We start from the raw sequence: 12,658 nt of genomic DNA on the forward strand, positions 1-12,658 counted from the left end.
GAAGGAACAGTAATAAGTAAAAAGGACTTAGCACTAACAATTTCAAATTAATTCTCACTGATCAAGAGGGAATGGCCCATTACTTCATAACAAGGTTTGACACAGATCAACAGACAGTGCTGTAACAGCTGTTGTAAGTCATCCTGATTGGTTCCCTCCCCAAGACTTGCTCACACCACTCTGCTGTCTAAGCCCCTTTTCCACTGGCACCCTGTCCCAGGAATTAACTGGGAATTTAGTGGGACAGGGTCCAGTAGAAAAGGAACTGACTGAACACCGGCATCAAATTATGTCATTTCACGCTGGGGATTAACCAACTTTACCCCTACTCAGATCCCTGGCATTTGCTGACACCAGTGTGCGGATAAAACCAGTGGAAAAGGGACAGCAGAAAGTCACCAGTTTCCAATTGTAGGTAGAACACTTCGATCCCCGGGGATGAGTGTGTTCAGTGGAAAAGCAATTAGTGTCCTAGTGGAAACGGCACAAAGGGCTTCCTATGCTGGGACACTGCACAGTCAATTAACTGAGATGCCATTGGAAAAGGGGCTTCTGAGTGATCAACATTAATAAACCACTTCATCTTCAACTCAGAGTGCAATGAAGGCAATTCAACACAAGCAGCTGTCCCACTTAGGTATGCATAAACATTTCTTGGCATGTGAACCACATTCTCACACAAAACTAGCAGATGTGCCAAAATACCAATTTCAAAATATTACAACTGGAAGACCATTAATTATAATAATAAAAACAATTATATTGGCGAGTCCCTTCACAAACTCAAATCATATTTTCTGTAACCTTAATTAACCCTGAATCTTCTGACTACAGGCAACCCATGTGATGGAGTTGTTTCAATCCTGGAATGAAAAATATCCTACAGGATATTTTGTTCTCAACACTATTAATCTTAGGGCTACAGCAACCGGCTCCTGGCATAGAGTCATTTAACAGATTGTCTGGAAAATACAAGAGTGCTGTAAAAACTCAGCAGATCACACAGCATCTATAGGAAGTAAAAGGGTAACCCACATTTTTGGGCCTAGGCCTTACATCAAGTATGAGCAAAAGAAACAGATAGGCACCTGAATAAAAAGGTTGGGGGGTGAAAGAAGAGAGGAGAGAAGAGGCAGAGACAAGAAAAGACCAACAGTTAAGTGGTTATAGGTGGAATCAAGTAGGAGGGTAGAAGAGAGAAAAGTTGATGAGGAGGGTAATAGAGCAAGAGAATCACAGAAGAGAAGGAGTTTGTCAGAAATTGAAGGTCTACATTAATGATGTTTGGTTTGAGAGTGTCCAGGCAGAATAAAAGGTGCTGTTCCATCAATTTGTGGGTAGCCTCTATTTGAAAGTGTACAAAGCCTCAGATAGACATGGTGTGTGAAATTAAAATGGTTTGCAACTGGGAAGTCCTTGCTATTGCAGGAAACAGAGCAAAGATGGTCAACAAAACGATCTCCCAGTGTCCAGTCTCACCGATGTACTTGAAAAGAGTGTTTGTGGGGGAGTCACGTGATGGAGTAGTGGCTGGTAGGAGAATACCAGCCCTCTCCAGAAAAGAAGAAATAAAGTGAAGAAAACACAAAACTCAAGAAACACAAAACACCACAAATAAAAGATAAAGGTGTGGAGAAAAGAAAGAAAATGACACCTAAGAAGCAAAAACCAAAAACAACAGAAAAAAAAGGAAAGACGCCAGAGAGAAAGGAGAAGGCCTAACCTGCATGAAGAAGCAGGGACCCACTGTGGACAGAGGAGCCCGCTCCCCGAGGTTAGTGGAGACCCCGCAGGGTCGCGACCTCCCGACCGCGTGACTGCAAAAATAGCTCACTGAGTCAAACAGAAGTGCGCAAAACAAGGAAAAGGAAAACACCGATGGGAGGGGGGCCCGGCTGTGGAGTGAACTTACACAGCGCGACCAGCTAAGAGATGCCCGACAGCAGGGTTCTCAGCTAGAAGCAGAGGAAAGCAACGGGAAAGGGAGTGATAAGAAAGAAAAACAGCAACAGGAAGCCCAACAGAAGCCCAGAAGAAGAGGACCAACAAACAACAAGAAGCCATGAAAAAAACACCCAACAAACTGAGGCAAGCAGTTCAACAAGAAAGTCAGAAGACACAGAAACAAGGAAGAGAAGTAGAAGACACAAACCCAAGAGCAGACACAGAAGAAGAACACCAAGGTCTGCACAGAGGAATAGAAGGTAAAATAGATGGACAGTACATAGATAAAAAATTTCAAGAACAAATGAAAACATTAGAATTTAGTGAAATAAAAAGAAAAATGAAAAGTACAGAAGAAAAAGTGAGTAGAATAGAGTTGGTCATAACAGAAATAGGGAAAAGATTAGAAAATGTGAAAGAATGAGAAACGGCTGTAGAAATGGAAGTGAACGACTTACGAAGAAAATTGGAAGAAAGTGATAAAAAGTTAGAGTCACAAGAGCTGTTAGCTCAGAAAATTGATATGATGGAAAACTACAGTTGGCTAAACAATATAAAGATAGTGGGCCTAAAGGAAGATGAAGGCAGAAAAAATATGAAAGAATTTATAAAAGAATGGATCCCAAGGGTCCTGGGAATGCCAGAAATACAGGAAGGAATGGAAATAGAAAGGACACACAGAATACTAGCCCCGAAACCAGTCACATCAAAAACCAAGATCCGTTTTAGTAGAATTTCTGAGACACATGACAAGAGAAAATATATTGGAGAAGTCGAGGAATAAAATTTAGAAAAGACAAAAAACCACTGGAGTACAAGGGTCAAAAATTTTTTTTTTTTTTTTTTTTTTACCCAGACATAAGTTGTTAATTCCTAAAGAAGAGGAAGGAGTTTAATACAGCAAAATTGATCCTATGGAAAAAGGGCTATAAATTTATGTTAAGATATCCAGCGTGCTTAAAATAGTTATCCCAGGGGAGCAAAACAGACTGTTCTCGGATTCGAAGAAAGCACAAGAATTTGCAGAATGCCTGCAGAACAGAAAGAGAGATGAAGAGATGTAACAAGAATGACGACAAACTACATATAAAGATGTAAAAATAATGTATAAGTAAGAACTAAAGGGAAATAAAAGGGAAGTAAGGGAGAGGGGGGAGAAAAAGGAGGGGGGGGAAAAAAGAAAAGAGGGTGAGCTTTGTTTTAATGTGAAGATAAAAGTCTTTTCTGGAGGGGGTTACGTGGGAGAGAATAACAGTCATTGCGAAATCAGTTGATACTTGCAAACGGGTTCGCAATCCGAATGGAGAGGGGAGTTGTGGTTGGGAGGGGCGACTTAGAGAGGAGGGGGACACTTGGGTGAAGGGAATTTTAGATATGGGAGTGGTTGAAGTATTTTATGTTTTAGAAGTGTTGTCATACATTGAGTTCAAAAAAGGAAAATTGAGATGAAAATGGGGAAAAGGGGAGGTGAGAAAACGGAAATGAGTTGTAAACAGAATATGAGATGGCCATGTTAAACTATAGGACTATAAATATTAATGGAATACATAACCAATTAAAAAGGAAGAGGCTATTAAATTTACTGAAAAAAGAAAAAATAGATATAGCATTCGTGCAGAAAACGCTTCGTGCATCTAACTGAAGTGGAACATAATAAATTAAGGAGACTGGGTAGGGCACGTAACGGCAGCATCATATAATTCAAAAGCCAGAGGTATAGCTATATTAATCAATAAAAATGTACCAATCAAAATAGAGGAGGAAATAATAGATCCAGCAGGGAGGAATGTAATGATAATGTGTTAGATATATTCAGAATTCTGGAATTTGGTCAATATATATGCACCTAATGAGGATCAAAAGTTTATGCAAGATATTTTTTTTAAGATTGTAGATACGCAGGGGAATGTATTGATAGGAGGGGATTTTAACCTTAGTTCGGACCCAAAGGTGGATAAAACTGGACAAAAGACTAGCAAAAATAAAGTAGCCAAATTTATGGTTAAATCAATGGAGGAAATGCAACTTTTGGATATATGGAGAAGGCAACACCCAAAGGAGAAGGAATACTTATATTATTCGAGTAGGCATAAAACATACTCAAGGATTGACCTGTTCCTGTTGTCAGCCCATATCCAAGGGAGAGTTGGGAAAACAGAATATAAAGCGAGATTATTATCTGATCATTCACCCCTGTTATTAGCAATAGAACCGGAGGACATCCCACCAAGAACATATAGATGGAGATTAAACTCCATGCTACTTAAAAGACAGGAATTTAGAGAATTTATTGAACGCCAAATTAAAATGTACTTTGAAATAAATACGAAATCAGTGAAAGACAAATTTTTATTTATGGAATGCAATGAAAGCCTTCATTAGAGGGCAGATAACAAGTTATGTAACTAAGATGAAAAAGGACTACAATCGAGAAATAGAACAGTTGGAAAGGGAAATAGTAAGTACAGAAAAAGAACTAGCAACAAGGGAAGATACAACAAAAAGAGAATTGGCAGACAAAAAAATAAAATACAAAACATTACAAACATACAAGGTGGAGAAGAACATAATGAAAATAAAGCAAAAGTATTATGAGCTAGGAGAAAAAACACACAAAATACTAGCCTGGCAACTTAAAACAGAACAAGTTAAAAGAACTGTATTGGCATCAAGGAAAAAGGACAAACAAATTACATATAACCCAACATAGATCAATGAAAATTTTAAGGAATTCTATGACAATTATACCGAACTGAGAAGGAAAGACTATTTGTGGACCTCGAATGCTGGTGAGGGAGGAGGTCTGGGCATGTGTGTTACATTTATTTCGTTCACAGGGATAGATACCAAAGGGGTTGATTAATGAGAAGGAATGAGTTGATGAGGAAGCACTGGAAGGTGCGGCCCCTGTGGAAAGAAGGGAAGGGGATGATGTGTCTGATGATGGGATGATATGGTAGGGGGCAGAAACTGCAGAGATGACACATTGGATGCAGATGCTTGTGGGGTGGTAGGCGAGGACAAGTGGGAATTCTGTTTTTGTTGCATCTTGGGGCTGAAGGGCCCAGGACAGATGTACAAGATATAGACAAGGGCTGAGTCAATGGCAATAGAGAAGCCACCTTTTTTGAAGGACATCTCAGATGTACACACATGACCTGCCAAGTTTCTCCAACACTTTTGTGTATTGCATGCAAAGGTCAGATTTATTGACATCACACTCTACCCTGAGATTCTTCTTCCTAGATGCCAGGCAAAATTTCTACTTATAGTAAGTACAGTTCTTAAGAAAAAACGCATAGAAAAGGGAAAAGTAAAAAAGAAAAATGTAAACAAACTGACGGTGCAAATACAGAAATAAAATATTCAGTAATCAATAGTGTACAAAGTAAGAGCCCATAAATGAGTCTATGGATGAGTTAAGATTGAGTATATTGTTTAGGAATCTGATGGTGGAGGGATAACAATTGTTCCTGAATCTGCTGGAATGAATCTTGCAGCACGTACATCTCTTTCTTGATAGCAGCAGTGAGAATGGAGCATGGTGTGGATCCTTGATAAATGCTGCTGCTCTCCATCGGCAACGTTCATATAGATTTTTTTCCAATAGTGGGAAGAGTTTTGACTGTGATGCACTGTGCTGTTCCACTACCTTTCTTCTCAGAGATATTGGTACCCCAATACCGGGCTGTGATGCTGACAGCACACTATCCACTACACATCTGTAGAAGTTTGCCAAGGTTTCCAATGTCATACAAAACCTTCGCAAACTCCTGATGAAGTAGATGGGCTGACATGCTTTCTTCGTAATGACATTTGGATGTTGGGTCCAGGAAAAGTCCCTCCCAGGTATTTAAATTTGCCAACCCTCCACACCTCTGAATCCCCCAATGATCACTGGATGTACACCTCTGGTTTACTCCTCCTCAGGCCATGGTTTTGATGAAGCTGAGTGGGCTGTTGCTGCTCGTGCACGATTCAGCTAAGTTTTCCAACCCTCTTCTATGTGCTGATTCATCACCCCTTCTTAAACAGCTCACTACCATGGTGGCATCAGTGAATCCGTAGATGGTGGGGTTGTCACACCAACCCCACCATCTGCAGACTTTCTGGATTAGCTTAAAAGATGGATGTCAGTTTCCAAAGCACATCTTCCAACGACGAGAAGCTGCATTTGAAGCCACAAGCAACTACAGTTGCTGTTATCTGGAGGAAAAAAAACAAACTCAAGGCTGGGCAGATAGGGTGATTAGTGGAGCCACAAGTCACTGCTTCCACTCATCAACTTCCTTATTTAATAGATTCCAGCAACTGCAGCCTTTTGTGTCTCCCCTTATCGCAATCCAGTTTTCAGTTTATAATGTGCATTTCAACTTGTTCATCCTTTTCAGGCATCTTGAAGAGACAACAAAAACATCTTGGGGGGAGAGGGCAGTGAACCTGCTAGACAGCAAAATTAACTGACTATGCTTAAAAAAATGCCAATATTATCTATCCTCACATACTAGAAGGGGAGTTTAAAAATATATAATTTGTACTCCCATTCATATTTTGTGATTCATTCCCCCCACCCTGACCCCAACACAAATTCCATAAAAGTTCATTTATGCCATGCATCAAGAGTTTTTGGTAATAGATCGTGAATTATGCAAGAACACATTTAAATAATCTTAACAACCATATAATGGGGGCTGCTTCTACAAGTAATACAGCAACAGAATTAACTTGCAATTTGCCCGCAATGTCCAAAGTAATGTCGTGACCAACGCATTGCTGAAACTAAGGAAACACATTGTTTGATCCAAGGTGCCACCATTTGCAGATTTTGTTGAACTCAGTTAAGGGAGATGTATTTAATGAGGAGATGAGTGTGAACAGAGGGAGAGGGTTTGGATAGATAGTGCATCTGTTCAGACTTCCGGATGTCTCCCAGTGATTAGTAACCATTATTGTGCCTGGGGCTCAATTAAGATTGGTTAATGGGGGCAGTTTAAATCATTTTGCCTCCAGGCTGTTGTTATGGGTACATGGAAACATAATGAGAAAAGGGCATGTGTATGGAATATATTAGCACAAACTCTTAATTGAAGTTCAAAACACTAAAATTATGACATGTTAATATGAAGAGGCTAGAGAGAGAGGAATATCTCTCAACTGCAAATAGTAGAGTTTTAGTTTGATTTATACATCTTGTTCAGCCCAGGCACATGGGCTGAAGGGCCTGTTCCTGTGCTGTACAATGTTCTCTGCTCTGTAACATGGCATATTACATTTTTTTCCTTTAATTTAGACATACAGCACAGGAACAGGCCCTTTTGGCCCACAAACCCATGCTGCCCAATTACACCCAATTAACTTGCAACCCCAGTACATTTTGAACAGTGGGAAGAAACCCACGCATACATGGGGAGAATGTACAAGCTTCTTACAGACAACGCCAGATTCTAACCCCGGTCACTAGCACTGTAACAGCATTGCGCTAACTGTGCCTACATTTTGAAGAGTCTTGTTGATTGCACATGACTGACATCCACTGATCTGCTGATAAAACAACCTTTCACTGCAACATGGAACATGTGACAATAAACTTGAACTTAACCTGCTATTCCCCCCCCCCCACACTTTTTTCCAGCATGCTCTCAGACATCTATTCATCACATAAAGCTGCACATGACTCAACACAACCAGTTCATTTTCACCTATTCCTTTATTCCCCCTTCACCATTTGTGCATCCTCTTCTCTGGGCACAGTGCACAGATTTGGTCAACCTGCTACAAAATGAGAGATTAGACAAGCTAAAACTGGTGTGTAGGAGGCTTCAGAACGACTTTGAGGTGAATTCGTGTATTTAATCATATGGGGGAACAGATAAATTGGATAATCACACTATTATCCAGAGTGGCATGGGTAACATAGCAGTGAGCACAATACTGTTTGTTATAGCCCCAGCGACCTGTGTTCAAATCCAGTGCTGTCTGTGAAGAGTTTGTACATTCTCTCCCTGTCTGCGTGGTTTTCCTATGAAGCTCCGGTTTTCCTCCCATCCTTCAAAACATACGGGGGGGGGGGTGCAGGTGAATTGGATGTAATCAGACAGCATGGGTTTGTGGGCCGAAAAGGCCAGTTATCGTGCTGCACGTCTAAATTTAAAATTTAAATCTTTTTTCCCAGCAAAGGAGCGTCTAAAACTAGAGGGCATAGATTTAAGAGAAGGGAGAAAAGATAAAAAGAGGCCTGAGGGGTTTTATGAAACAAGCAGCCAGAGGAAGTAGCAATTAGGAGATTAAAATACATTTAAATGGGTAAATGGATTGAAACAGAGTTAGAGGAAAATGGTCCACGTGCAGGCAAATTGGACAAACTCAGATGGGCAACTTGGCTGGCATAAGGTAGTTGGGCCAAAGGGCTTGTTTCCATGCTCTCTATCACTACGACTCTATCATTATAATAACTGAGACTCCGGGTACAAAAATAATCAAGTGTGACTAATTCAGTAGCACTTTCCTTTTTTAGCAGCTCAGCAAAACAAAACAATTACAAGGCACCAATCGCATTCCAGTAATTTGCTTATCGTGAGGTTGCACAAACAAGATTCTGGAGGTCAATTGGTGGAGAAATGTTGGTCAGGATGCCGAAGTACTGCCTTGCTCTATCTCAATCTGAAGATGGCTCCCTTTAAGTATATTCCAAATAAAATAATTGGACGAGAGTTTGAACTCGGGGCCCTATAAATCCACAAAGCTACAAGCCTTGAATATTTTTAAAACATTTCCAGAGAATTTTCTGGAATATCTTTTAAAAATCATAAACTGACCCAGATTTTCCCTTTTGTTTTGGCTGCGCACTTACATATTCACACAGGGAGAGAAAAATATTTAGTCAAATCTCCATGGTGTGGGACAGGCTTGCCAAATTAACAGCGTGTTTTTAGTGCATGTTTTTTTGAAAGCTAGGGATAAAGCCACGGAAAATTAAACTCAGCTTGTGTTTTCTGTCAATGACCTTGAACCTTCACAAATTAAAATCTACAAATTCTGTCTCTGTTATGTTCTTCTGGCATTTCCATTTTTTTTAAAATTGTCATCTTGCTTCTTGCAATTTCTGCACAGACCATTCATAAAACAAAGAGTTCAAAGAACCATTTAGCTGAAAACAAAAGAGGCAAGAGATCAAAAGACATTTTTGAAAGTACAAATGCTTACTGTTGTTGCTTGAGGGAAGAACCGTCAGCATTGCTTTCTTTCCCATCTCACTGTTCTGCTGATCAGCAGTGCTTGTGGTAGAAAATCCCGATTTCATTCCTGAAGGACCAAAATACATGCTCTTATAAATAAAAAACATTCATGATAGCACTGAATCTTTCAAAACACTATTTGGGTCCAATAGAATTCTATAAAACATTAAAAAACTTATTAATTCCTCCCCTCCTAGAAGTAATCAACCAGATTGATAAAACACAAAATATTCCAGATTCATGCAAAACAGTAATAATTACAATAATACATGAATGGGCATTCTCCATCGGGCACACAAAACTCAAAACGGTCAACCAGTTTACCTATCTTGGCTGCACCATTTCATCGGATGCAAGGATCGACAACGAGATAGACAACAGACTCGCCAAGGCAAATAGCGCCTTTGGAAGACTACACAAAAGACTCTGGGAAAACAACCAACTGAAAAACCTCACAAAGATAAGCGTATACAGAGCCGTTGTCATACCCACACTCCTATTCGGCTCCGAATCATGGGTCCTCTACCGGCATCACCTACAGCTCCTAGAACGCTTCCACCAGCGTTGTCTCCGCTCCATCCTCAACATTCATTGGAGCGACTTCATCCCTAACATCGAAGTACTCGAGATGGCAGAGGCTAATAGCATCGAATCCATGCTGCTGAAGATCCAACTGCGCTGGGCAGGTCACGTCTCCAGAATGGAGGTCCATCGCCTTCCCAAGATCGTGTTATATGGTGAGCTCTCCACTGGCCACCGTGACAGAGGTGCACCAAAGAAGAGGTACAAGGACTGCTTAAAGAAATCTCTTGGTGTCTGCCACATTGACCACCGCCAGTGGGCTGATATCGCATCAAGCCGTGCATCTTGGCGCCTCACAGTTCAGCGGGCAGCAACCTCCTTTGAAGAAGACCGCAGAGCCCACCTCACTGACAAAAGACAAAGGAGGAAAAACCCAACACCCAATCCCAATCAACCAATTTTCCCCTGCAACCGCTGCAACCGTGTTTGCCTGTCCCGCATCGGACTTGTCAGCCACAAACGGGCCTGCAGCTAACGTGGACATTACCCCTCCATAAATCTTCTTCCGCGAAGCCAAGCCGAAGACAGTAATACCAAAGACAGGGAAAGATCCATTAGCACCAGCATCATATAGACCAATATCTTTACTTAACACAGATTATAAGATAATAGCTAAACTATTAGCAAACAGATTGGCCGACTATGTACCAAAAATAGTAAATCTAGACCAAACTGGATTTATTAAAAAAAGACGAACAACGGACAATATCTGTAAATGTATTAACTTAATTCATGCAGTAGAAGGAAATAAAACTCCAACAGTAGCGGTTGCTTTCGATGCAGAGAAGGCCTTTGACAGAGTAGAATGGAATTATTTATTCAAAGTACTACAAAAATTCAGCCTACCAGAGAAATATATTTAATTGGATTAAAGCATTATATAAGGGGCCATTGGCGAAAGTGACAGTAAATGGATATATATCAAAACAATTTAACTTAAGCAGATCAACAAGGCAGGGATGTCCACTATCTCCTTCACTGTTCGCGTTAGCTATAGAACCACTAGCAGAACTGATAAGAACAGAAAATAAAATAAGAGGGATAAAAATAAAAGAGAAGGAATATAAAATCAGTCTATTTGCAGATGACGTTATAATATACTTAACAGAACCAGAAATATCAATAAAAGAATTACATAAGAAATTGAAGGAATATGGAGAAGTATCGGGGTACAAGATCAACGCAAATAAAAGTAAAGCAATGCCAATGAATAATGCGGATTTCACGAAGTTTAAGAAAGAATCACCATTTAGATGGCAAACACAAGCAATTTGATACCTAGGTATACAACTCGATAATAATCTAGGCCATCTATACAAACTAAATTATCAGCCATTAATGAAGAAATTACAAGACAACTTAGAGCATTGGAAAGACTTACCACTAACATTGAGAGGAAGGGTAAATTGTATTAAAATGAATATCTTCGCAAGGATACAAAACCTATTTCAATCATTACCAATTCACCTAACAGAGAAATTCTTCAAGGAGCTAAAGAAAATAATAAGGAAATTCTTATGGAAAGGGGGGAAACCGAGGATAGCACTAGATAAATTAACAGAATGGTACAAACAAGGAGGCTTACAACTACCAAACTTTTAAGAATTATTATAGAGCCACACAATTAAGATACCTATCAGATTTTTATCAAACAAGGGAAAAGCCAGATTGGACTAGATAAAATAGGGGAGAAGATACCTGAACATATACTATATAAATGGGATGAAAAATTGGTGCAACGAAGGAATTCAACGGTATTGCATCATCTGCTCAACATTTGGAAGAAGATTCACGTAGAAAGGAATAAAACAAATTACCAACTACCAAAACTAATATTGACGCAAAATCAACTAATCCTTTTCACAATAGATAACCTTTCCTTCAGAGAATGGGAGAGAAAAGGGATCAAAAGAATAGAAAATTGTTTTTCAGGAAATAAAATATTATCTTTTGAACAAATGAAGGATAAATATAACTCACGATACAATGTTTGCATACCACCAGCTGAAAACCTACTTGAAGGACAAATTGGGAAACAGTCTGAGGTTACCAGAAGGAAGCAATTTTGATTATGTGATTACAGACACAATGATAATTAAAAAATTTGTAACAAATATGTACATCAAACTGCAAGAAAAGGAGAATGGGAACAAGATCTAAACATAAAGATAAAGAATGCAACATGGGAAAAGCTATGCTCCGGAACTATGAGAAATACAATAAACACGAGGTTACGCATGATACAATATAACTGGATACACAGGCTATACATCACACCTCAAAAGTTAAATAAATGGGACCCAACAGTATCAGACAGATGTTTTCGCTGTAAAAAGGAAACGGGAACAACAATTCTGCAATTTGGACATGTGAGAAAGTGAAAAATTTTTGGGAAGATCTAAACCAGATATTAAATAAAATCACAAAAAGCAATATACCAAAAAACCCAGAGATCTTCCTCCTAAGTAATATAAGAAATAAAGAATTTGGACTCGATTTGGATGGAGCACAAAAAAGATTTGTTATGATAGCCCTAGCTGTAGCAAAAAAATGTATTATGTCAACCTGGAAATTAGAAGACAACTTGAGAATACAACAATGGTATATAGAAATGAATAAATGTATTCCATTAGAAAAAATAACATATAATTTAAGAAATAACCTCACAATATTCGAACAAATATGGGAGCCATACATGAAATACAATAGAGAAATCCTACCATGGACTTCCACCACCTAAAATGACAAAAGGAGAAAATAACGAAAAGAACTGACTCAGTAAAATTTCTTGTTTAATTTTATTAAGAGACAACATTGTTTAACTGGTTTAATGTACCTTATAGATTGAACTTCAAATAAATGGGAAAGGGGGTGAGGGAGGGAGGGAAGGGAGGGGG

At 39.3% G+C, this 12,658-nt stretch overlaps 1 protein-coding gene across 10 annotated transcripts in view; it reads right to left on the reverse strand.

Moving 5' to 3' along the window:
* Positions 1-12,658, reverse strand: part of pogzb (pogo transposable element derived with ZNF domain b) — a 112,374-nt gene that overhangs the window by 66,044 nt on the left and 33,672 nt on the right. For all 10 annotated transcript variants that reach the window (XM_069940188.1, XM_069940187.1, XM_069940192.1 and 7 more), the window contains one exon: positions 9,148-9,246. In XM_069940188.1, coding sequence (XP_069796289.1) covers positions 9,148-9,246 — 99 coding nt within the window. The remainder of the gene's footprint in view (positions 1-9,147; positions 9,247-12,658) is intronic.

The sequence above is a fragment of the Narcine bancroftii genome, chromosome 5 (assembly GCF_036971445.1).
Source record: "Narcine bancroftii isolate sNarBan1 chromosome 5, sNarBan1.hap1, whole genome shotgun sequence".
Classification (NCBI taxonomy): domain Eukaryota; kingdom Metazoa; phylum Chordata; class Chondrichthyes; order Torpediniformes; family Narcinidae; genus Narcine; species Narcine bancroftii.